Source organism: Python bivittatus, unplaced genomic scaffold, assembly GCF_059951505.1.
Source record: "Python bivittatus isolate LINGU-HERP-01145 unplaced genomic scaffold, Pbiv_v1 ctg000850_np1212, whole genome shotgun sequence".
NCBI lineage: Eukaryota > Metazoa > Chordata > Lepidosauria > Squamata > Pythonidae > Python > Python bivittatus.
In genome coordinates, this window is record NW_028277112.1 from 30656167 (window position 1) to 30683166 (window position 27000).

At 46.5% G+C, this 27000-nt stretch overlaps 1 protein-coding gene across 7 annotated transcripts in view; it reads left to right on the forward strand.

Annotated features, from left to right (window-relative positions):
- SEMA4D (semaphorin 4D) overlaps positions 1-27000 on the forward strand; it is a 124602-nt gene that overhangs the window by 90926 nt on the left and 6676 nt on the right. For 4 of the 7 annotated variants that reach the window (XM_025163637.2, XM_015887281.3, XM_088130233.1 and 1 more), the window contains 4 exons: positions 224-339; positions 2567-2739; positions 4810-4853; positions 6539-8986. In XM_025163637.2, coding sequence (XP_025019405.1) covers positions 224-339; positions 2567-2739; positions 4810-4853; positions 6539-7458 — 1253 coding nt within the window. In that variant the 3' untranslated portion in view covers positions 7459-8986. Of the gene's footprint in view, positions 1-223; positions 340-2566; positions 2740-4809; positions 4854-6538; positions 8987-9172; positions 9374-27000 lie in introns of those variants that run through there. The other 3 variants (XM_088130235.1, XM_088130236.1, XM_088130234.1) reach the window with 1 other exon arrangement.

Genomic DNA, 27000 nt, shown 5'->3' on the forward strand with positions numbered 1-27000 from the left:
AAGATTAACAGAATAGAGATGAATAGCTAAGGATGAGATAAAAGTTGGATCAGAGGTGCAACTGCAGTTATATAGCAAAAAGCACCATGTAAAATATTGGAAAAGGAGAGGAAGCTAGAAGGTTTTGAAACCTTGTGAAGAAGGAATCTGTTAGATTTCAAGCATGGGCAGTGTGTGTTTATTTTAACACAGGTGTCAAAAAGGTTGCCTTCTGTCGTTTCAGATCAAGGTGCTCTTCACAAAGCAATCAGCTATGAAAATGGAATGCATATTATTGAAGAAACGCAGCTCTTCCCAAAATTTGATTCTATTCAGACTCTCTTGCTTTCTTCAAAAAAGGTAAGGCTAAATGAGTTTAAGGAGATTGTAGTAATCCTGTATTCATTCAGTCTTTTGGAGATTTCAAGTAGTCCTCAGTTAACAACCACTCATTCAGTGACCATTCAAAGTTATGACAGTGTTGAATGAGTGGTGGTTACGAACAAAGTTCCAACCATCCCAGCACCTCTGCGGTCACGTGATCATAATCTGGGTACTTGGCAACTGGCTCGCACTTATGACAATTGTAGTGTCTCGTGGTCACATGATTGCGATTTGGAACCTTCCCTGCCAACTTCCCCAAGTCAATGGGGAAGCTGGCAGGGACAATCACAAGTTGCTCAGGTAAGTCTTCCCCATCTGCACACCCTCCCCCAGTTCCTTTGCACTGGCACAGTGCCCTGCCAGCCACCCACACACCCTTGTGCACGTTCCCTGAGTCTTGCTGCACTTGCACCATACCTCCCCGCCACTCTTGCACCTCCCCAGCCATTAGTGCACCCTTCCCCACCAGGCAGCAGCCATCCCAAGCCCTACTGAGCTTGTACCATGCCTCTCTGCCACTCATGCACCCTCCTCCACCACTTGCACACCCTCTCCCATCACTTGCGCACCCCCACACACCCTCCCCCACCCAGCAGCAGTCACTGCAAACCCTGATGTGCTCGCACTGCACCTCCCTTGCCATTTGCACACCCTCCCCACCTGGCAGCAGCCACTTACCTGCCTGCCAGCCTGCTTGCATGTCACCTGGGACTTACAACTTCCTGCTGGCTTCCCCACTGACTTTGGTTGTTAGGAGCTGGCGGGAGGTTGTAAGGAGGTACTCGCTTAATGACCCACAATCCTTGCTTAATGATGGCAAGGGGGACTGCAGGGATTGGCATCAGTAAGCAATGCAGTCACATGACATTGCGCTCTATGACCGCATCACTTAGCGACAGAAACTCTGGTCCCAATTGCCATCATAAATCAAGGACTACCAGTATAGCTTTCTGAATTGGGACTGTAGGTAGGAGGGAATATGATGTCTCAGAGATAAGCATATATTTGCATGAAGATTGAAAAGTCTACAATACCTTAATCTTCTTGGCTAATAGCCTGGAGAGCTAGTGTCAGGGTGAAGATTTACTGGGCTAGATGGACAAATAATTTGACATAACTCAGCTTCCTGTGACCAGGTTCACACTTAGTACTATGCCACAATTTGTTTAACATGCTTTGCTTTGTTGAATAAACCATGGTTGGCAACCTGAAATTCAGCAGCAAATTTCAGCAACATGAATTTTTCTTATTTTGTTTTTCAAAAATGATGCTAGGAATGGGAGTAGACAGCTTCTGGAACACAAGCCATTCCCATTTCCATCCACACCTCCAAATCTTCCCAAAACAATTTGAAATCAAGCCACCTTAGTGTGACAATTTTGCTACTGCACTTAAACAGCAAATTGATTGGGACTGGGCTTAAGAGTGGGCCTCCCAGAGACTTCCTGACACGTAAAAACAATTGGTCCCCATCTGTGACCACTGTGTTCCTACAGTTTGTTGGGAGAGCAGGTTGCATTCAGAGCTCAGAAAAAGATTGCCCATCCCTGCCATTACCTATGACTTACAAACCACAATGGCTGAGATCACACAACAAGCCAGGCTATAAACAAGCAAACCACATTATGGCTTAGCAGGCATGATGGATGAGTCCTGCTTATGGAAGATGTTACAGGCTCATTCCCATTGCTTATCTGCCTGCTTCTTTTAAACCAAGTGGTGCATATCTTAAAATAATGATGAGCTATTTTAGCTCTCTCTTCTAAAAAGACTAGGACTGGGGGCTTGTTTTAACATTACAGTCATCTCTTTAATGGAGTAAAGAATGTTGTAGCATCACCAGCTGGAGGAATAATAGTAAAGTCTACAATTGTCTTCTTAATACTCCTTCCAGAAGACACCACAGATGCTGGGTGCTTCTATTGCTTTTCCAGTTTATAGTAAAAAAAAAATCCACAGTTAAGTCCTTGGAGTCATTATAGATTGGAAGTTTGAAGTCCTGTTCATCAGTTCAGCTTCATAGCAGCCCAATATTGTTAGTTTTGACAGTGGTTTTGTTTCTTGGCTTACACAGGCTGATAGTTCTCAACAGTGCTGTTTTCTTTTGAGAAGTAGCCCAATTTTTTTTATGAAGCTTCCTGCTTGCTTGAGGCGGGAAGGGAAATATGGCCTCTTCTACTAATTACCCTTGTACTTTCTGCAGGGAAAGCAGTATCTCTATGCAGGATCCAATACAGGAGTAGTCCAGTCACCTGTTGCGTTTTGTGAGAAGTATGGTACCTGTGTAGACTGTGTCCTGGCAAGAGATCCATATTGTGCTTGGAATCCCCATAAATCCCTTTGTATTGGTATCTTCAAGGAAAGTGAGACTAGCAGGTAAAAGTACTGAGATGCATCTACATTATACATTACAAGGAAGATCAGATATTCTTATGTGGGTCAACTAATGAAGGAAATGTCATTCAATAAGCAATTCCAAATACACACATTGCACAAGATGCAACATCCTGAGCGTCCTATATTTTTTTATTCTTTTGAAACTGTATTTCTCGTTCTAATGCCTATTGCCCCTTCTTTCTCACCTGGAAAAAATCTTTGAGCATGTGGGCAGTTAGTGAAATCTGAAAAATAACAAGGATGGGATGGAAGAGAAAAGATTTGTGAAAAACTCTTCTTTTTTTTTTTTTAGTGTTTTTGTAAAGTGTTTTTGTAAAAATACTTTAGAAAAGAGAAAAAACGTACAGCCTTCCAGTGAACAATGGGATGCACAACACTTTACCCCTTAATACATAGTTCTGTGTATATTTACTTGGAACTAGGGCCAACTGAATTCACTCATAAGAAAAAAAATAATATAAATTGCACTCAGCATGTTTGGTAGAAGCAGAGAAAATAATATGAATTGAAGACCATAACTTAACAGGAACTTCATTCTAAACCAAATGTTATAAAACATAGTGCAGAATATATAAAACACAAAGTAAAAGATACCTTGAATATTTTGCTTTTACAAATTCAGGTCATCATGAGAATTCCAGTTATGTTCCCCAGGGCTCACATGCTTGTCTTCTTGCGTATATGTGAACTTCTGATTTTAGTAATGTTTTAGTATTGCATCTAAATTCTAATATGCGATTAAACTAGACTATATTTTATGGAAATAAGCCAGCTTCATAAACCATGCTTTTGAGTAAGCCCTATTTCAGATTAATCATAGTTTGCCAGACTTGGATGATATGGCAAACTGTCATAAATGAAAAACACAATTTCTAATTGTACCAAAGAGGAAAGGGGAAGCCCAGAAAAAGCAAGCTAGGATTGTTTTTTTCTAAATATTGTAATTATTATTTTGTCATCCAAATGCAGCTGATTGTTCTGCCGTTTTTACATATTTACTTCCATGTATAAGCAAGTTAGGCTGTAAGAGAACAAGTTGCTTGAATCAGCACTGAGATCTGTCTTAGATCTCTTCAACTTCAGACCACACTAACCTGCCTTACTGTTCTTTCCAAATCAACTGGAACTTTTATATTCATTTGCATTTCATAGCAGTATTGCAAGATATATTATCTACATAATTATTGTTTACCATATATTTTCTAGAGGAAAAAGGCAGATTTTCTTATTTTAGATTGGGATCACCCATTTGTGCCTGCTGACAGTGGTAGGAGAATAGGGAATTGATGAAAATGGCAGGGTTTCTGTCTGTCCTGGACACTCATGGCCTATTTTGCCTTGGCCACTTGCTGCCTCTCCCTACTCCCCCCACCCCAAGAAAAGGGATTTGCTGTTTTTGTTTACTATGGGTTGTGCTGACTTGCTGGCTGATAGAACCAGGAAAGAATTCTTCCAAGCCCTCCAGGTTGACATACCAAGCGACTGTACACAGACACACAAACACTCACGTTGGCTTCAAATGTTACATTTTTTCCTGTATGCTTTTCTGTACTTAATGTCACCCTAGTGCATGAAGAGTCTTCTGTTTGTTGGAAGGCAGCCTACAGATCTCCCCTTGCTATGGAGATGGATAATAGATCCCAAGATTAAGTGACAACAGAGTTTTGGCAGAAATGCTAAGATAGCCAAAAGCTGGTGGTTGAAAACAGTGAGCAGAGCACACCATCTTCTCTTATTGAGAAATCAGAGAGAAAGAGTAGCTGATCTAGCCAGTTATGTCAGCTTCCCATGATAGACAAGATATCAGTAGCATCACATGCTATTTTTTTTCTACATGAATTTGTTTGCTGCAGGGAGCAGCTGTTTATTAAAAAGTAGTATTACCTTCTGCAAATATGTCTCCCCCCCCCCCAATATTTGTTTGGATATTATTAACTATTATTAGTGGTACGTTTATGTGATTTTTAAAAGGATGATTTTGTAGTAGGGCAAAACATATAGAATATGACAAATTTATTGTATCTCATGCTATCTATTTACTGTTTGTAGGGACTGGATTCAGAATATAGGTGGAGATGCCTCTTCTTGCTCAGGTAAGCATTTGTTTTCATAAGTGATTGAAAAACAACACAGAATAAATGTTTGATACCTATGTTTGGTTCATTATAATTACTGTAGACAGTACTTTATATCTGCATGTAATATACAGGCTATGGTCACATTGCTTATATTTTTAACATGCTCCATTTCCCATTCTGCAACCATCCTTAAAAATCTTAGAAGCAAAGGGGGCTGTGGTCATCATAACCAAGTATTAACTCCATCATCGAATTGCCAAATTGCACAAACCACGAATAGCCCTCACATGAAGTCATGGGGTCTTATAAACGGAAACTCTTGAGAAGTACCAAAGAACAGCCTCACACAAGGGGATTATGTGAACCTGCCTACATATGGACCCATAAGTAGACTATTTTTGTCTAGCATGGCTTCAGTGTTCTTATTTAGTTATCCTTAATTATGAGATACGTTACAGCCTTTAGATTCCTGTTCCTCATCCACTGAGAAAGAGTTTCCAAAGCTGACAAAAAATAAAGCTAATTACTTGAGAGAGCTTGCCTTCCAAAATCAAATTTTGTATGTCCAGGGATGATGCACTAAATGAGTAAAAAACAGCAGAGATTATTTATTGGTCATAACAGCTGTTCCGTGGTACTTCTGTAACTGTAATCTATATTGAAATTCTGGTCAAACTTCCAAGCAATTTTTTTGCAGTGTGGGCTTTTTCCAAAATCCCATCAACTCCAGTTCGTGCTCAAGCCTGCTTTGTAGTCAAAGATAGGTGTTAGCATCAGTAAAAGCTCTCTGCATGCCATATGGATTCTGTTTGGAAAATCTACATTTGACATATTATCTGGCTTTCAGAACAAAGGACATTCCTTAATTAGACCGGGCTCTGAACACTGAAAGCCTGTCTATATGTTGATGCTGTTTCTGGTTTAGTTTGCATATTTACTAATCTGTCAAAGGACCAAGAATCATAAGAGCTGTTTTAGAAGCATTAGCTGTTTTAAAATGCAAGTTTTTCTGTGCAAGAGTATTTAATCACAAAGGTGCATTTCAAAGATTATATTCAAATATTTCTTAGGGATGTTTCTATCTTTTGAGATCATTATCTTTCCACATTTGTGTTATTGTTGTTTGTTTGTTTGTTTTTAGGATAAGCCTGTATACCATATTTGTTCCTGTGATAACAGTGCTCATTATAAAACTTATATTTGTTAGTCTTTTTTCTCTGATCTGATATGATCATTCACACATTTTTCTCCATGCTTCCTTCCACTTCCAAATATAACAGCGGAGAAGTTCTACGCCTATATGTTTAGCTGAACTTAGGTATAATTTATGACACCTTTGTAAGTTGTACCTTATGTCACACTAATAATGGTCATATCCATTTTGAAGTCTTCTGATGGAGGCATTCATCAACAGAATAAACAGGGTGATTTTTCAGTGAGACCATATCACTCTGCAGGCCCTGTGCCATCTTCCAAACTTGTCTACGAATGCCTGCCATTTGAAGGGCACCATTGCATCACCCTGATTGATGCTTTCTGTCAGCAGAAGGACGCCAATTGGATACTACCATAAGTGTGGTGTGATAGGCTAACTGCACTCACATTATGAGCATTTGATTTTCCAACATGGGCTGACTTGGTCTCCCCTTCTCTTCAAAAAATCCTTTCTGATGTCGTTCACATTTATTTTGCTATTTCAGATAAAGTCAGAGAGCATTCTCTGCAGCACACTTTCAAGCACGGGAGCACTGCAGAGTTAAAATGTTCTCAGAAATCCAACCTTGCACAGGTGGTTTGGAAATTCAAGGATGATGTGCTAAAGGTGGAAAGCCCTAAGTACCGTCTTCTGGAGAAAGCATTGCTCATCTTCAATTTATCGGAGGGTGACAGTGGTGTTTATCAGTGCCTGTCAGAAGAAAAAGTGAAGAATCAGAAGTTTTCACAGGTGTTGGCTAAACATGTTTTGGAACTGAAAAAAATCCAGCATACCACTCTGAGCCCAAACCAGCCTGTTCCACAAACAGAAGGTAATAAAGAGGCATCCAGAGTGGCCTCTTTTCCTACCGAAGGGTCAGCTGCTCACATTTCAACTATTCCAGTTGTACCTATCACGACAGCCAGGATAGAAACAAATCCTGTTGTCCCAGTGCTAGTGAGCACTGCCTCCCACATTGAACGCTCCAAGTCGCTTCTTGAGGTCCCCGAAAAGACCATGTTTCTGAAGTCAAATGATAGTTCCCTTTTGATGTTTCTCTTTTTGTTCTTTTTTGTGCTGTTTCTGAGTCTGTTTGTCTACAATTGTTACAAAGGATATTTACCAGACCAGTGTCTGAAGTTCCGCTCTGCTATGTTACTTGGGAAGAAGAAGCCCAAGGCGGATTTTTCTGATTGTGAGCAAAGTGTGAAAGAGACATTGGTGGAGCCAGGCAGTCTCCTGACCCAAAGTGGAGAACATCCAAAGCCGGCACATGACACAGGCTATGAAACCGAAGCAGACTATGGAAATGGCCACATTCAGCATGATGAAGACCATTCACAGTCTTACAAAGATGTCAAGGACAAACCTTTTGATGTTAAGTGTGAACTGAAATTTGCTGACTCAGATGCTGAGGCTGATTAAAGGCAACAGGTCCCGGTTTTTCTGATGAAAGTTTGATTGTTCTAAGTTGTTTCTTTTTGAATACACTGCATTTTAAATGTGATAACTGGGCCACAAAGGGCTATCTATATGTCAGATTTATCCATGATGCTTCGTCATTTCATATCTGGATTGAACAAAGAACCATCTGGTGTTTTCTAAAAACCATTTTGTTCCATGTTAATTTCTCATGTGTTTGTTGAATTTTTACTTTAAATGGCCAGTTGTAAATTTCAACTTTTTTTCTTTAAGGATGATTTAACATTTGCACATACTATTTTATTTCCTGTTTTCATAGAAAGTAAAATTAACTCTTTTTGCAGATCCATGCCAAAAAGGATTTAAGTAGCTACCGTTTGCATATATTTAACTGCCATTAAAATCTAATTTCATTTTAATTCCAAATTGGAAATAATATTTAGTTTATCAGATTGGTAAATTATAGGCTTTTTGTCCAGTTTGGGACATTTCTTTGCAACTAGTGATTTATAATGCTTAATGAACTGCAGTCATCGTATTTTGTCTGTTAACTATAGTTGATGAAAGAAGCATTTAAGTTTTCCCAAATAGTTTGTGTACCTTTTGTAGAATATGATGTATATTGGGACAGGTCTGGATAGATTTGCATAAGGTTCTCAGGGATAAGTTTTGGTTAAATGATTTTGTTTTATTATTTTTAGAGATACTACTATGGTAATCACTATAAGTGCTCAATTTTGGATTCTGGGGAAATGTAGCTTTAGAAAAGAGATATTTTTAAAAAGGTGTCAGACATTGCCACATTAACTGCATTTTGTGGATTTTTTTTTAAGTGGATGATGGGAGGCACTGTCACTAAACTACACAAGTTCTGAGAGCCTTGTGTATTGTGTACACAATGCAGAATTTGACAAATATTTGATGGATGTCCCTCAAGAGATGGTAGAGGATACTTGTTTATCAACTTTTTTCACAGTTGGAAAGCAATCAGATTACACGTCCCATAGCCAATTTTGCCAAATAATTTCACACTTTTGTCACATCATCCATCAACATTTGAAAAAGCAACTGAAGAAAAAAACCAGACAAAAACTGCCCAAAATTTCAACCGTTTATCTCTCCATGGACTAAAATAAATGTGGTTCACAGTGGCACTATTTGTATGTAAAATTCTTTTGTGCTGTACAGTTTTAATACCAGTATCTTGTTGTCTTTTGTGTGTCTCCTTTGTGTTACGTAAGAAACAGGGAGGTTAGGAATAGCAAGAAATCTCCTTACTCTGTAGGCCAAGTTGTCTCCAAACTTTTTTTGTTAACTGTGGAAACCCTCCCCAACCTCTCTTAGATGGTATTACTGTGAATAGTTTTATATTTTGTATGATTCATTTTGCTTTTATTTTTCTATTTTAACTATGTATATGTGAAAGGTCATGGAATAAATATTGAAATTAATTGTATTCCATCTTTATTATTCAGCCTTAAATTGATTTTGTCACAGTAAAATACACAAAGATTTGGTTCCATATTTGGTTGACACAGAATGGAAAGAAGAGGGAACACACGTCTTTCCTTTGTATTTCTGCTTGCTATTTTTTCTCTTTTTTTTCCTTTCCTATGCACATTCTTTCTTCGGCATGTGAAGTGTTTCTTGCAAACTTTTTTCCTTAGTGCCCTTTTCTTCTTCTTTTTTTTTCCTTTTCTGCCCTCTTCTGCCACAGCTTCAGCTTCTGTAGCTTTTCTTCCTACTGCTACCTCTTTGTCCTGTGTTGGAGGTGATTTCCCTTCACCCAGCAATCCCCAGCCCGAAGTTTGGTCTATCACGGATCTTGCTCCAGTTACACTGCTACCACCTTTCTTAAGTGACCAGATCCTGCATGTTAATGCCCATAGCACCTTCCTTCTCTTCTGTCAAGCCACTGGTAAGTCAGAATATCCTTTCAGCTTAGTTGTCAGTTTGATCACCAGAGTGCCTTTGTTTACATTTTTGTAGCATGCCATCTTAAGGGCTTCAGTGAGACAGGAAAGTTGGGGCATTAACCAAGGTTTTTAAATGAGCTACCCTATTAATATCTTACAGGTGAGTCAGTATTGCTCAGCACTTGGTTGTAAGTCTCTCTGAACATATAAATGTAACTTAAGGGATATTTTAAAAACATTTTCCTGAGCAGTATGTATTCTGTAATCTTGATTGCTTGTGTTCATGTTCTCTTTCTCTCTCTCTCTCTCCCCCTCCCCCTCCCTCCTTCCCTCTCTCACATGCACATTTACACATACACATCTGGATGTACAGATGTGATCCTTATTGCTGCTTTAATAAAATACTTTTATGTCAGTTTCGGTATTTTAATTGTATTGAGGTTCAATTGGTTTTCATGACTGAAAATTATTTTCAGTTGATGTTTAATCAGTAAGAACCCTGATCTGAATTAAAGATACTTGATTATATCTGATAGAATTACTAAATTAGCTTTTAGTGGGGTGTTAATCCTATGTTTTATTATGAGATAAATCACACATTTCAGAATATGTATAGAGCTATTTTTATTAATGGATTGAGGATTTCATAGAATCATAGAACGTAAGGGCTGGAAGGGACCTTGGAGATCATCTAGGACAGTGTTTCTCAACCTTGGCAATTTTAAGGTGAGTGGGCTTCAATTTCCAGAATTTCCCAGCCACCATGCTTTGGGGGGTTGAAGTCCACCCATCTTAAAGCAGCCAAGGTTGAGAAACACTGATCTAGGCCAGTGCTTTCCAATATAGGCAACTTCCAGATGTATAGAGTTCAACTCCCAGAATTCTCAAAAATGGCCACTGTAACTGGGTAATTCTGGACTGGAGAAATCCAGCCCCCTGCTCAGTGCAAGAATCCACTACTACAGCATCCCCAGCAGATAATTATCCAGCGTCTGCTAATCTTCTGCAAAGGAGAGTCTACCATATCCCAAGAGATTCTATTCCATTGTTTAGGGAATTCTTCCTGATGCTCAGCTGAAATTTGCTTCCTGGTCATGTAAATTGATAGTTTCTTCTCTTGTCTTCTGGAACAACATACAGTCAGGTCCAGAAATATTGGGACATCGACACAATTCTAACATCTTTGGCTCTGTACACCACCACAATGGATTTGGAATGAAACAAACACAATGTGCTTTAACTGCAGACTGTCAGCTTTAATTTGAGGGTATGTACATCCAACTCAGGTGAACGGTATAGGAAGTACAACAGTTTGCATATGTGCCTCCCACTTGTTAAGGGACCAAAAGTAATGGGACAGAATAATAATCATAAATCAAACTCTCCCTTTTTAATACTTGGTTGCACATCCATTGCAGTCATTCACAGCCTGAAGCCTGGAACGCATAGACGTCACCAGACGCTGGGTTTCATCCCTGGTGATGCTCTGCCAGGCCTCTACTGCAACTGTCTTCAGTTCCTGCTTGTTCTTGGGGCATTTTCCCTTCAGTTTTGTCTTCAGCAAGTGAAATGCATGCTCAATGGGATTCAGGTCAGGTGATTGACTTGGCCATTGCATAACATTCCACTTCTGTCCCTTCAAAAACTCTTTGGTTGCTTTTGCAGTATGCTTTGGGTCATTGTCCATCTATCCTGTGAAGCGCCGTCCAATGAGTTCTGCAGCATTTGGCTGAATGTGAGCAGATAATATTGCCCGAAACACTGCAGAATTCATCCTGCTGCTTTGGTCAGCAGTCACATCATCAATAAATACAAGAGAACCAGTGCCATTGGCAGCCATACATGCCCACGCCATGACACTACCACCACCATGCTTCACTGATGAGGTGGTATGCTTAGGATCATGAGCAGTTCCTTTCCTTCTCCATACTCTTCTCTTCCCATCACTCTGGTACAAGTTGATCTTGGTCTCATCTGTCCATAGGATGTTGTTCCAGAACTGTGAAGGCTTTTTTAGATGTCGTTTGGCAAACTCTAATCTGGCCTTCCTGTTTTTGAGGCTCACCAATGGTTTACATCTTGTGGTGAACCCTCTGTATTCACTCTGGTGACGTCGTCTTTTGATTGTTGACTTTGACACACATACACCTACCTCCTGGAGAGTGTTCTTGATCTGGCCAACTGTTGTGAAGGGTGTTTTCTTCACCAGGGAAAGGATTCTTCGGTCATCCACCACAGTTGTTTTCCGTTGTCTCCCGGGTCTTTTGGTGTTGCTGAGCTCACCGGTGCGTTCCTTCTTTTTGAGAATGTTCCAAACAATTGTTTTGGCCACGCCTAATGTTCTTGCTATCTCTCTGATGGGTTTGTTTTGTTTCTTCAGCCTAATGATGGCTTGCTTCACTGATAGTGACAGCTCTTTGGATCTCATCTTGAGAGTTGACAGCAACAGATTCCAAATGCACATAGCACACTTGAAATGAACTCTGGGCCTTTTATCTGCACATTGTAATTGGGGTACTCAGGGAATATCACACACCTGGCCATGGAACAGCTGAGAAGCCAATTGTCCCATTACTTTTGGTCCCTTCACAAGTGGGAGGCACATATGCAAACTGTTGTCATTGCTACACCGTTCACCTGAGTTGGATGTACATACCCTCAAATTAAAGCTGACAGTCTGCAGTTAAGGCACATTGTGTTTGTTTCATTCCAAATCCATTGTGGTGGTGTATAGAGCCAAAGATATTAGAATTGTGTTGATGTCCCAATATTTCTGGACCTGACTGTATGTTCCTATAGTCTTCTCTCAGGCTAAACGTACCCAATGTCTACAAATGTTCCTCTGCTTGCTGTACTCTGTATACTCCAGTTTGTCAATGTCCTTCCTAAAATATGTATCCAGAACTGGGCACACTTTTATCTAGATATTGTGTGATCAACACCAAATACAAGAAAAATATGACTTCATCTTGACAGTATACTTCTGTTGATGCAATCTATGATTGCATTTGTTTTTTCTGCAAATGCATCACACTGTTGGGTCTTACTTAACTTGTAATCCACCAAGACACCCAGATCTCTTTCTCATGCACTGCTGGCCAGTATAGTCTCCCACATCCCATACTCATGCCTTTGATTTTTTCTATTCGAATGAAGGGCTTTGCACTTTCACATTAATGCTTTCTGCTCATTGTTGAAGTTTGTCAAGGTTCTGAATTTTGATATGGAGGTAGGAGTTGTCAAACAGTGAGATCCTGACCCCCCCAGGAAGTCTCCAGCAACTTGAGATGGAGACTCAGAATTTCTTAAAGCTGATCAGGCTCACACAGGCAAAGCAGAGAGCAAAACTCCAAGTGAATGTTGGAGATAACCAAATCTGTGGGCAAAGCGACCTGTCAAAAACATCCACAATCACGGCAGCTTATTTGGTTTTATTCATGAACCAGATTGCACAAATTCATTTATCACATCAGGAAGTTCATGGTATCTGTTGTAGGTTCTTTTTTTCAGAAGGAATGATGACAATCAGGTAGCAATACAACTTTGAAACTTTTTCTATATTTAATTTTTTCTTTGCTAAAATACTAAACAACTCCCTTCACACCTCCTGTTCTCTCTCCTCCCTGATCATGTACCTCTGTTAATACTTCATTGACTCATCGTTTTATAAATTAACATTTAGTCTTTTCTTGATTTTTTATCTTTTGGCCTCTCCCCCCCCCCCCCGCCACCCCCATTTCCCCAGAATAATTTGTTCTGCTTCTTCCAGCTTCTGACTTCAACCATTTGTGTTGGTTAATTTAGGTTGGCAGTCATCCTTGTGTCCAGAAGGGCATTATCTACGTCTTCTACCTGGCTTGACAAACTGTAGCACATGGTCCCAATAATATCTTGGTTCTTTCCCCTTCCTTGTATTACCAAGATGCTTTTTGAACCTTTGTGTACAGATTCCTGGATCTCAATGCATGCTTGTACTTCCCTCACATATAATGCCATTCCTTCCCTTTTGTCTGGTCTGTTCCTTTTGAATAAGTTGCATCCTACAATTCTTGCATTCTGTTCATGATTTTCATCCCACCAGGTTTCCATAATGCCTACTAAAACATGTTCACCTTCCTGCATTGAGGGTTCTAGTTCTTCCTGTTCCATGTATTCTGTGTATTTCTATCAAAATAGTGGAATTTTTGGATCATGTAATGACCTATCCTTGTTTTTACATGCTCACTTTTGGGTGCCATTGCATCCTACATACTCCCAGTCCCATCCCTAGTACTTGGCATGGCACAGTTTTCTGGGCTCTTCTCTCCTCTCCCACTGGATTAAGTTTAAAGCCCTCCAGATCAGATTTGCAAAGGCTCTTCCAAAGACATTCCCAGTTCTCACGAGGTGCAGCCCATCTCTTGCTAGGGATTCCACATCTCAGAAACTTATCCCACTATTGAAGAATCCAAGCCATCCCAATCAGGGCCATCTGCATAGCCAGCTGTTCATTTCTAGACTTTGTTCCCCAACAGAAAAACAGGCTTTGCTGAAAAAGAGTCAGCATGGTTTTTGCAGGGAGAAGGCCTTCCTCATATTTTTGAGGATTTTGTAAAATAAAAAATCAGAAGGGATTATATATTTGAGCTTTTAACGACAAGGTAAAGAGTAGTGTTTCCCCTGGTTCTATGGGTGGTGGGATGCAGCCTCATCAGTTTGCCTCCTTGTAAATAGTTATTTTGGAACTGGCCACATTCCCATGGCAGGATTTTGTAAATAAGCCCCCACAGTAGCCATTTGGGAGATAACCTGTAATGTTTTTTTAAAATTGTTAATGCATCCAGCGGCCCAAAAGTTGGCGTATCCTGTCACTGGAAGATGCTGTGGCTACACATTTGTGTAGCTTATATGTTTCACAATCAACATTTGTTCGTAGCATTGCTTATGTTGATACCTTTATCTCTGTTTCTTGTTTTTAAAATTAATTACCAACTGGCAAATAAAAGCCCATTGTGCAAAATCTGTTACTTAAAAAAAAAATGTGGAACTATGTTTGCAACATAACCAGCATACAATTAGGCATCTCCTTTTGGGAAAGCTGTCAGCATTGCTGATAAAAATGTAGCTTACATTTGCATATTATGAATCATTTTAAAATTAGTCAGCTTTCCCTTAGCAGCTACCTAATCTTGCATATTTTTTTTTGCTTCCAGTGCCATAAAAGACACTTTCCCAATCTTTTGCTTATCAGCAGGTGCAGGCAACAGTATTCACATCAAACCTCACTTGGCTTTGCAGATTTTGCAGAAAGATTTTATCTACAGTTTTTATAATCATTAGTTATCCCAAATCAGAATATTTTGACATGCTTCAACCACTGGATGTCTGTTGGTTTGTATTAAGTGATTATTTTTATTTTTATGAGTGTCATGATTGGATTATTTTATGAGTGTCATGGATGTGTGATTCATTATGCAAAGAATATTATAAGCCAAGATGGCAGAATCTTGGCTCTTGGAAGCTCTCTGGGCTGCTCAGTGTTAAATAGCATAGGATTCATCCACTGCTTGTCAAATCAATACTTCTTCAGCCCTTTAGAACCATCAACTATTTCAGTATCTCCCATTTTATCTAATTTGGTACTTTCTTTCTCCAGAACCCTTTGACAATGAGTTAAGAGATATCAGTTCATCATTAGACATCCTGGTTTATAGATCAGGACATCAAAACCACTTGTAAGTCAGTTTGAATACCAGAGGTTCTGGACATGTTTCTCTTTCAATTAATTAGAAGTACAATTATGCAAGAGTTGCTTGGAGAGTGGGCAGCCATCTAAATCAAATTCATTTTTAAAAAGTACTTAATTTCTCACATTGTGCATAATAGAACAATAAACAATCAGTTTTCAGAGCTTTATTAGTCCTAGAATTGAAGTCGAGTTAAGGAAGTCTGTGCTTTCCGACACCTTGCACTGCAACCTTTTTTGTCTTGAATTCTTAAAGTGAAGCACTGAATTCTTCTCACCTGCCATAACTATTTCTGTAAATGCCTCTAGACTCTGGACCCAAAACACTTCATTCTTAAAGTAAGGAACAGATCTCTGTTGAGATACGTGTGAGATTTGCCCCGTTCGACAGAGAAACTCTCGTGACACGTGTGGTTCACAAAGAAGGTTTACTCATGCGTAACGTAGTAGTCACAAGCAAAGCCAGGACTGGCTTGGTACAATTGCATCACTTGTTATATTCCCCCCTTCCCGCACTTTTTTCCCGCCCCGCGATCACGTTGCTGCTGCGGATTATTGGCCCCCCCAATAATCCCCCTTGATTGTCCATGATGGCAGGTTCGGTCAGGGTCCATTGTCCTTGATGGGCAGTCCCCCCCGGCTTGGGTTGGTCCCTCCCCGTTACGTGCAAGCCCGCGGGTTCTGTGCTGCGCGCGATCTTGTTTCGCTGCCTGCGGCCCCGTTCATTGTTGGCTCGCGCCGTTATCAGTTTATAGTTAAAAGCTTCCGCTGCGGTTTTCCTGTTTGGCTGGGCGCAGGTGGCCCATTAATTAGCGGCACTTTCAGTTCCTCTTTCCCTCGCTAGCTGCCGCCGGTGGAGTTCGCTGGCTACGAGCTTCCCCGAAGCCCCGTGCTGACCGAACCTGACATACCGCCCCCGTTAAGACAAGTCCCCTTCTTAATTGGGCTACTAGGGTGTTGCCCCCCCCCATCTGCCATAACGGTGTGCCTTTCCTTGGCTAAGTCACTTATAGGATGGGTCCCCGAAGGTTCTCCTTCCCCTCCTTCGCCGCTGCGCACGTCGAGCAGCTGGCCACGTACTCCCTCGTATCCCTCCGGAGAGACGGCCACCAGAACTGTTCACGCAGGAGGTGGAAAGTCCTAACAAACCCACAGTGTCCCGTAGTGTCCTCGGCGTGCCCTCTCCGGAGCACATCCACCCGGCAAGCTTCTGGAACGTAGAGCCTCCCCTTGTGCTCCCAGCAGGTCCCTTGTTTCTTCAGGGAGTCCTTGTTGTTTACTAACCAGGGGTCTCCCTCGCTCGCCTCTGCACAGCGCCGCCTCAGCTCCGGCTCGGCTCCCTTCCCCTGCTTCTCCCTTGGGGGTTGGGCTCCGCCTTTCGCCTCCAGCTGGGTCGTCCTTGTTGGGTCCCTGGATTCGAGCGGCGGCTCCCTCAGTGTCCTACAACCTTCCAGGTTCCCCTGGCCGCGGCCAGGTCCCGGTCTATCGCCGGTTGCTTCACTCACGCTTGGCGCGGACCAGTCGGCTCCCGGCGCCGCTCCTGCCCCCGCTCTTGATGCCAGTGTGATCGCCGCCTGCTTTGCCACGGGGCCCTCGGGTCCCGCTGCCACCGTCTCTGCTGTAGCCGACCCCTGCGTTGCTGCGGGGCCCTTCGTCGTCGATGCCACCGCCACCTCGGCGGTCTCTGACCCCTCTCGTTTGTTGGTCGCCCTCGGCGCCGTCCTCGTATTCGCCTGACGGGCGGTTGGTCGCCCGGGCCCCGCTGCTGTCGCTGCTGCGGCTTGCCGGCCCTCGGCTCTCTGTCGCGCAGTCGCCACCTCGCCTAGCTCCGTGGGGTCCTCAGCTCCCGCGCCGCCTCCGCGGCTCAACCTGGCTTCCCCGGTGGTGCCGTCGAATCGCACCGTCTCTGCTGCCACGCTCTCTCGTGCGCTTGCCGCCTCGGCTCCTCTGCCGGTCTCCCTCGGCGCCGCCCTCGCCGCGTGTGCAGTTGGTTTCCCGGGCTCTATTGCCGCCGCTGCCGCAGCTCGCTGGCCCTCGGCTCGCCGTCGCCCAGCCGCCACCTCGCCGGGTTCTGTGGGGCCCCCTGTTCTCGTGCCACCTCCGCAGCTCGACCCCGTCTGCTCGGTGGTGCCGCCGAACCGCACCGTCTTGGCCACCCAATCGATGTGCGGGTTCTGGCGCGTAAGCCATGCCAGCCCCAGCACTAGTGCATGGCCGGCCCCCGGGGCAACTACTAAGCCTAGCTCCTCCCGGCTTGTCCCCACTGTCAAACCGACCGGCTCAGTGCGATACTGCGCCGGTTCCCCCCCTGCCGTCGATCCATCCAACTGGCTAAGTGCGAGGGGCTTCCTGAGTCTCCTCACGCTGAGCCCCAGTGCGGATGCCAGTACCGGGTGGATCAGGCAGTGGGTGCATCCCGAATCCAGCAAGGCATCGACTTTCGCCTCTGCTTCTGATCTCACCCCCTTGAGGTGGACCCTGATCCTCATGGGCGAGTAGCTTCTTCTGTCCCGCCCTTCCTCATGCTGCCACTCCGTTGGCTGCTCTGGGGTGCGCCTCAGCGTCGCCGGCCATCGCCTCCCGCTGGCTCGCTCTCCCCTCCTCGCAGAGCCGGGCTTCCTCGTGAGCCAGCCGGCTCCGCTGCACACCGCTCCACTAGCTGCTGTCTCCTCCCAGGATCGGTCGGGGTCCCTTATAGCCGGGAATCGCCGGCCCCCGTCCTTTGTGCAGCTCGCCAAGACCCCTGCCTCGAGGGGCACTGCACCATCCGATGCCCCTTGCCTCCACACCGGTAGCAGGTCCCTGCAGTCTGCCGGGCGTTTCCAACCTCGATCCTCTGCCGTCGGCTCCTGCGTCTCGCCTCCAGTGCCGCCTCACTTTGGTCCGCTGTGGCTGGTATCGGGGCTCGCGCCTCTCGCTTCCCCGGGTCTCCGGCATCCCCCGCCGTCTCCACCAGCCAGCTCCACTTCACTAGAGCCTCCAGGTCGTCCCTACTGGGTGCTCCCCCCTGGATCTCTGAGTGGAGCCTGTCCTGCACAGGGAGATAGGTTAGTGGCTTGGGGCGCCCCAAGAGCTCGCTCCTTGAGCTCCTGAATCGGGGCGCTTCTGCTGGCCGCCGACCTCCCTTCGCGCTCCCCGTCAGGCTGACCACTTCTGCTAGCCTGGTCTCCACGCCGCCCTCTGCGGCTGCCCCAGCCGGGGCCCTGGGTCCGCCACTCCATGCCTCCCGCATGCCCGGTACAGCTGTCGTCTGCTGCTGGAGGTCGCCCTCCAGCCCGTCCAGCCTCTCCTCCGGCTCCTGGCTCCTGGACCCTGCGCCGCTGCTCCCGGGAACCGCACGTCCCATCAAGCCCTCTGGCTCCGTCCCGCTGCTGAGCGCCCGCTTGGCGCCCCGCGAACTGGCCGTGGTTGTGGGTCCCCTCTTCCTCACGCTAGGGACTGGAGTCATCTGCGCAACCTCTGGTCTAGGCTCCGTGCAGTTTCTTGAGGTCGTATCCTCACTGCTGCCGGTATCGCCCGATTCCTTCTTCGCCTGCGACTCTGCCCCTGGGGCCTTGCCCCGCCGGAAGATGGCCTGCAACATCACTTGGACAGCATCCATCCGCTGCTCGATCTTGGCCTCCAGTCGGGTGAATCGTTCCTCACGCTCTCGGGCCTCGGGTTCCGAGTCACTACTCGTCGCGACCCCCCATGCTGGCGACCCGTTGGGGCTCCTGCCCCCGCCGAACGACCACCCGTCCTCTGGCGCCCTCTTGGCTGTGTCCGTGCGCCATTCGCCCCGGACTGGTCCCGCCATCACGCCTTCGGATCTGGGCTCCTGGTAGCCCAGCTGGCACGCGGTTTCCCCATCGCTTGCCATCTCCTGGTGCCGTTAATCAATTCCTCTCCGGTCTTGGCTGCAGGGAAAGAAAGGTGAGCGCTCCTCGGTGTGTACCGGGTAGCACTCAATGTGAGTCCTGGCTTTATGTGAGATTTGCCCCGTTCGACAGAGAAACTCTCGTGACACGTGTGGTTCACAAAGAAGGTTTACTCATGCGTAACGTAGTAGTCACAAGCAAAGCCAGGACTGGCTTGGTACAATTGCATCACTTGTTATATTCCCCCTTCCCGCACTTTTTCCCGCCCCGCGATCACGTTGCTGCTGCGGATTATTGGCCCCCCAATAATCCCCCTTGATTGTCCATGATGGCAGGTTCGGTCAGGGTCCATTGTCCTTGATGGGCAGTCCCCCCCGGCTTGGGTTGGTCCCTCCCCGTTACGTGCAAGCCCGCGGGTTCTGTGCTGCGCGCGATCTTGTTTCGCTGCCTGCGGCCCCGTTCATTGTTGGCTCGCGCCGTTATCAGTTTATAGTTAAAAGCTTCCGCTGCGGTTTTCCTGTTTGGCTGGGCGCAGGTGGCCCATTAATTAGCGGCACTTTCAGTTCCTCTTTCCCTCGCTAGCTGCCGCCGGTGGAGTTCGCTGGCTACGAGCTTCCCCGAAGCCCCGTGCTGACCGAACCTGACAATACGGAGGCTAGAGGAACTGGTGGATGATGAGGAGTGACCTAAAGGAAGAGAGAGGAGAAAGTGAGGAGTCTAATGTTTGGGAGTGAGGATTGGAGATTGATCAAACATGAATGGATGAAGCAGGGATGGCACAGGGACCAATAAGCAAGATTTGAAAAGCTTTGGGGAAAGCCCAGGGGAGGAAGGGGAGGAGGGATGTGTGTGTATGTGTGTGTGTGGGGGGGGGGGGGAGAGAGAGATGCAGGAGCATCTCTTAAAGCAAGAAAAAAATGGTGATATTACAGGGATGTTGAAGAATGCACTGTGGGTTCAAAAGTATGTCTTTGTGTTTCGATGCTCAATTTCCACTTTTCTATTCAAGTTCTTGTTCCTTAGCTTCATCAGTTTGGCATTTGAGGAGATAGGAGTCTTACACTTGACTGCACCCATCATTCTGTGAATGAGCGTTTCCATGCCACATTTTGTGACAGTGCCCGTGGTGTTTTTTAATATTTCAAACATGTCATTTGGCCCAGCGTGATTCTGACTCAGAATTATGATGTCAAATTGCACAACTGCAAACTGGGAATCATATTTCTAGTTAGACTTGATTCCCAGAAAATTGAACTGTTGATTGTAGCCCATCTTCTATTCCAGGATGGTGGGAGTTGACATTGCAAAGATTGCTAAATGCTTCTTGGTTATCTCAAATTAATGCTGGGCGTAGAGCCTCCTGCTATGATTAATTTTCAGATGATGCTTTGTTGTATGGGTGGCTTCCCTACAATCATCAGATGTGCTGAATCAGAGATTGCTGTTTTGCCTCCATCTGCCATTCATTTGCATCAGGGGGTTTCTAAGGCTGAGAGGCTCAGGGGTAGGACATTTGTGGGAAGTTTCCTGCCTCAACCTCATTCTCTTCTCACTCCAGCGTATGTCAGAGGATCTCAAGGAACAGGTCCTCTCTTCTGTCCCAGCCTGTGCTCTTTGATCCTCTTTAGAGCCTCACTTCCCACCAAGCAGAGTGGTAAATAATTACAAGGGAGAAAGATTCTTCATTGTGGCATCCTGCTTATGGAATGGCTTGCATGCCTGGCCCTAGGTTGAGGGCTTTACGGCCCCAGTTTAAAGCAGTCTTTTCCTCCTAGTTTGAAGACTGATTGTAAGGACTAATTCTACACTGGGTCATGGATTTTAAATTATTATCTTTCCTGTGCTGTTCATTAGTGATATTTGTTCTATTTTTTGTTTCTTTAAAACAAATATTTGAAACTAATTTTCCACCCAGATCTCTTGTTTCATAGGCATGTCAGAAAACGACAGACACGGGTTCGGTTGTCCAGTAGACAGAAGTTTTTATTGGGCACGTTTGCAAAGGTGGGTCCCTCCCGCAGCAATGGAGGAACCCCGAAGCAAGGTCTGACAGGTTTTTATACCCCCTATCTGTCCTCCCCCTCCTACGAGGGCTTGGCTCACAATCTCACCTTTTTTACCGCCCCGGAGCGCCGCTAATTAACCGCAAAACCGCAGACATTCCACTTTCCGAATCCAATCAGCGCAATACACATTCCAATCCCCACTTGACCCGACAGCCGCCCCCTGCCGTTTCTCTTCACTCTGGTGCGAACGTGCCTCTTGCCTGCAGTCTTTCCTCCCTCCTGCCGTCCCTCTCCACTCTGGTGCGAGTGTGCCTTCTGCCCATCCTCCCTCCTGCCATCCCCCCAAGGCTGCCCCATGGTGCACAGCGCTCTCCCCTAGCAAACATGGTTCGTTTGAAGCCCTCACTTCTCCCTGCCTTCTCACAATCCCCCCTTTTTCTTTTCACGCCTCTGTTGGGCCTCAAACCTGGCTAACAGGATTGCTCCCTCGTCCCGGACCCGGGGCTTCACACACTGGGACAGGTAATTCCCACAAGCAGGGAGGCATTGCATTAAGCAACATACTAGGACCAGTAAGGCAATGAAGCCAATGGCTAGTACAGAAAGTTGTTTTAACCAAGCAAAGTTAGGTAACCAACTAGTGAGCCATGACCAATTCCATCCCTCTGGATCCTCGGATATGCGAGAGGCTAAGGTCTTCAACTTGGCTAGTTTTGCTTCAATATAATTCTCATTGTTGGTTAGGTTAAAGCAACAAAGACCTTGAAAAGATTCACAGCCTTGTCCTGCCCTTAATAGGAGATAGTCTATAGCTATCCGATTTTGAATGACCGCCCTCCTGATCTCAGTGACTTCTTCAGTGAGGGCTGCAATGAGAGAGGATGTAAGGTTGACACTTTTAGCCAGGAGGCAGGCCACCTTCCTTAGGTCCAGATAAGTTCTTCCGCTTAGTGCAGGAACCCCTACTAAGGAGAGGGCCAGAGCCATGGCTTCTGTTTCGGACAAGAGTGTCACATCACTCTCACAATCAGATGGCAGCTCCCTTTTTCTTTTTTCTTTTGATGGGTGCGCTTGCATTGGAGGCAGGGCATATAGAGAGGTCAGGCGCCCTATGGCACAAGGGCCCCCTGAACTATAGGCTGGAACATAGGTGTAAGCTTCATGTCCACATAACAAAAAGAAACCTTTAGGTAGGTATAGAGGGGTTGAGGCGTAAGGGATATTATAGACCCCTCCACAAGTGAAAGCAGGACCTTTTGAGGGCAATGGGGGGTATGGTTCTGGGTATTGTTGAAATATACACATTGAGTTGCATTGGTTATCCCCAAGAGATTTAGAGCCATTTGCCTTTGATTAGTCCAGGGTCTTGGTATGGGAGAAGACCCAAAATGATAGAACATCCCCCCCCCACGGGGATCATCCCCAGTGATCAAAGCTGTCTGTGCCAATTCTACGCCTTTATGTTGGTCATCTCCTCCCCTGCCTTAGTTCAGTTCCTTTTAAGTTTTACTTTGAGTCCGTCTCCCGGTTGGGCAGTCCATGGTCGGGGGTCGGGAGCTCGCTTAACCCGATGGTAGTGGGTCCAACCCCCCTGTCAGGTCCGAACTGCTGATTCAGTTGTCAGGAGAACTTGGTATGGTCCCTCCCAAGATGGTTTCAGCTTCTCATCCTTCCACGTCTTTATCAGGACCCAATCCTCTGGCTTGTGGGGGTGTTGGTCTTTCAGCAAGGGGGCCGTTGAGCGAGGAGTCCCTGTTTTCTTAGAGACAAGAGAGATTGTGACAGTACCAAGAGATACTTTCTCAGGAAGGCATCCTTTAGCTCGGGGATAGGCTCTCCCATTGGAGCCAGGAAAGGTCTTCCCATCATCAGCTCGAATGGGGAGACCCCCACATCCTTGCGAGGGGCTGTCCGCATTCGAAGCAGGGCAACCGGAAGTGTCTTTGTCCAAGGTAGCCCTGTTTCCAATCCCAGTTTGGTGAGATGTTGCTTCAACACCCCGTTGGCCCTTTCCACTTTCCCACTGGAGTCAGGATGCCAAGGGGTGTGGAGTTCCCATCGAACCCCCAGGCTCCAGTACCACGGCTTTACAGTGTCTACCAAAGCCTGCACCCCCCGTGAGACCCTTCGTGCAGTTTCTCCACCATCCCCCTCATGTCAGCACGGCTCACTACTGGGTCCCCTCAATTGTAACCCAATGACCTGCTTCCTCCCTGCAACCTTCCCTTTCCAGCAGCTGTGAGTAAACCCCGTTCCAGCCAAATTTTCCCGAAAGTGTGCACTACTCCCCAGGCGTATCGCAAGTCTGTGTAGACGGTGAGGGACACTCCCTTTCCCAACTCTAGTGCCCGTTTCAAAGCGTGCACTTCACACAGCTGAGCCGACCAGTCCGCTGGTAGTGCCCCCTTCTCTATTGTCTCTCCCTCCGCAGTCACTATCGCGTACCCTGACTTCCTTTGTCCCTGCTCTACTCGGCTAGACCCATCCACAAACCAGACCTCACCCTCCTCCAGCGGGACCTCCTGCAGGTCCTCCCGGGTCTTTGTTTGCAGCTGCAACAGGGTGGAGCACTTGTGCTCCGCCGGCTCCCATTCTTTCCGCTCCCCCGCAAGAAACTCCGCTGGGTTCAAATTCCTGTCTGTTCCTACCACCACATCAGGACTTATCCGGAGAACTGTCTCATATTTCAACATCCTTCCTTCTGTCATCCAAGCAGCCGCCTGCTGACTAAGCACACTTAAGATCTGATGGGTTGAATGGACAATCACGGGGCTCCCAAAAGTGAGTTTTTCCCTTCTGTCACTAGCACAGCAGCGGCAGCCACTGCCTGCACACAAGTCGGCCATCCCCTCACCACTGGTTCTAGGGCTTTGCTCAGGAAGGCCACTGGTTGATATTTCCCAGCCCGTCTCTGAGTCAGCACTCCAATGGCAGTTCCCCCATGGGCTGTAACGTATAGGTGAAAGGGGGCCAAGTTCGGTAGAGCCAGAGCCGGGGCCGTCACCAGGCTCCTTCGTAATTCTCCCCACTTCTCTGTGTCCCCGTCTGTCCATTCTACCCTGTCAGATGATCCTTTCAACTTCTCATACAGAAACTGAGCCTTGCTCATGTACTCATCTATCCATAGCCGGCAATATCCTACTAGACCCAGAAACCGCCGCACCTCCGTTTTAGTATGAGGGGCTTCAACTGCATTATCCCCTGTATCCGAGAAGGATCAATCAACTTCTCGCCCTTCCGGAGTACATGTTCTAAATACTTGACCTCCCTTTCCACAAATTGGACCTTCCCTTTTGACACCTTCAATCCTTCCTCAGCCAACCAGTTCAATAAAGCCACTGAGTCTTCTCTCACCTTTACTTCCTTCTCTCCAGACACCAACAAATCATCCACATACTGCAGCACCTGAGAACCCCCAGGGGCCCGGAACCCCTGGAGTTTCTCTTCCAATGCCTGTCCAAACAAGAGGGGGCTCTCGGTGTACCCCTGGGGCAGCACCGTCCATCTCAGTTGTTGCTTCAGCCCGCGCCTCCCATCCCAGGACAGCGGGTATTGGGCTTGCCGCAAACCCGTCACCCCTGGTTTCAAGGGGATGCTAATTGGGGCGATGCGAAACCGACCCGCCCCCCCCTCCCCTGCCCATACCTCAGGGTTCACAACCTCCACGTCCGCCTCTCGCAACAAACACATCCTTTCTGCCTGTTCCACATTCCGCAGCTCCACTACTAGACTACCCATTAGATCCCTTCCCAGCAAGTTCACTCTCGCCTGTGGGATCAGTAACACATCTGCAGTTACCTCCTTCCCATTCCACTCCAGTCTCACTCCCTCCAGTACGTCTGCCTTGACCGGAGAGCCTCCCACCCCCATCACCGATACCGACGTGCCCCGGGATTTCGCAATCCCTGGGATCGGTTGGCACAGCGATGTTCGAGAGGCTCCGGTGTCCACGAGGAACTGCTGTTCCTCGCCAGTGGGACCCACCGTGATGTTTACCAAGGGTTCCCCGTGGGTCCCGGTTGGGGAACCATGACCCCCCTAGTCATACAGGGGGAAACTCCTCTCATGTTCTCCCGATGTTCAGCATTATTGGGATCCCAATTTGGGTCTGCCAGAGGGAATTTAGTATTCGCGGCCGGGGCATTTGGGACATTTGCATTCCTTCGCTCCCAAGCCCCGAGCGCAGCTCGCCGAATCTGGCCCCTCTCTTCTGGCGTATAGAGGTGGGCTAAAATGTAATTCAGTTCCCCCAGGAGTATTCCACCGGGCCGAGAAAAAGTTCCAATTGTTCGGCGGCGGTATGGGCGTTCTCTTGCATACGAGGGAGGGTCTTTTTTAATTCCCTCAACTCACTGGGTTTGATGGGAACTGTTACGTAACTGGTGACGGTCACCCCCTGTGCGTTCGTTCCGTTCGGGACTTCCCGGACGGGGAAGGCACTGGACCTTAGACTAAAGGGCAAGTTCTGAATGTCTTGGTTCAGCTGGTCCAGCTCTTTCCGCAGCCCGGGATAGGGTGGGGGCGCCAGAGGGGGAGCGGTAGGAAGAGGAGGAGGAGGAGGAGGTGGCGGCCCCCATTGAGGTCCAGTCAGCCAGAGGTCCTCCTCATCTTCCTGTTCTTTTTGGACAAAAATTTTGGCTAACTTGGGTCGAGGCCCCTCCCAATGAACATGGAACCAGACTTCCACATAGGGTTCCTGTGTTAACATTTTATGCTCCACGATGTAGTTTTTTTTTAGTTGGGTCACCCAGTAATTACTGGGGATTCCAAGAGTATCCCAATGGTAGGGGAATTCGGGGTCCACTAGTGGATATTTTGGCCATTCTTTAGTGCACAAAGTTATCATGGTCGGTTTTTCCAGACCCCTGGTGAATGGACACAACCAGGGTGTCTCCCATTGTTGCAACAATTGTCCTAATGGAGAATCCGTGGGGATTCCCCCTACTGCGTTTTTCCCACTGGCCCCTGGCCTTACACTCTTACTCTGCGCCTTACCCATCCTTCCTGACTACGTTTCCCACCTTACAGAAGGTCCCGGACTCTTCTGTCCCCTTGCGGCGTCCAACGCCTCGTAACCACGCTAATCTCCCCGAGATTATGGGTAGGTTGTACTCACCAGACCTCCCGGAGGTCCCCTCGTCGGCCGACTTCCTCTTTACTTCTGTCTGACTGGCGATTGGAGTCCCGTCCCGGACCCGACTCCGGGGAAAACGGGAGACACCTCAACGGGGTGTTACGGCCGATTACTCACCGGTTCCCCACAGTCCGGTCCACGTCGAGGACTCCTGGCTGGCTCGCCAATTTTGTCAGAAAACGACAGACACGGGTTTGGTTGTCCAGTAGACAGAAGTTTTTATTGGGCACGTTTGCAAAGGTGGGTCCCTCCCGCAGCAATGGAGGAACCCCGAAGCAAGGTCTGACAGGTTTTTATACCCCCTATCTGTCCTCCCCCTCCTACGAGGGCTTGGCTCACAATCTCACCTTTTTTACCGCCCCGGAGCACCGCTAATTAACCGCAAAACCGCAGACATTCCACTTTCCGAATCCAATCAGCGCAATACACATTCCAATCCCCACTTGACCCGACAGCCGCCCCCTGCCGTTTCTCTTCACTCTGGTGCGAACGTGCCTCTTGCCTGCAGTCTTTCCTCCCTCCTGCCGTCCCTCTCCACTCTGGTGCGAGTGTGCCTTCTGCCCATCCTCCCTCCTGCCGTCCCCCCAAGGCTGCCCCATGGTGCACAGCGCTCTCCCCTAGCAAACATGGTTCGTTTGAGGCCCTCACTTCTCCCTGCCTTCTCACAGGCAGATTGAAAGTAAAATGAGATAATGTGATTTTCTTTCCACTGTGTTTTATCCACTGAAAACTGAAGTATGTGGGGAACCCAAAATAGTGAAATAATTACTGGAATGTTACTTTAACCGATGTAGTGTCTTCAAGGAAATAGATTAATCCATTTTATTATTTTAAATATTTAACCATACTCTGGATGAGGCCCATTCCATATGTGGGGCCCAAGGCAATTTCCTTTACTGCATCGTCT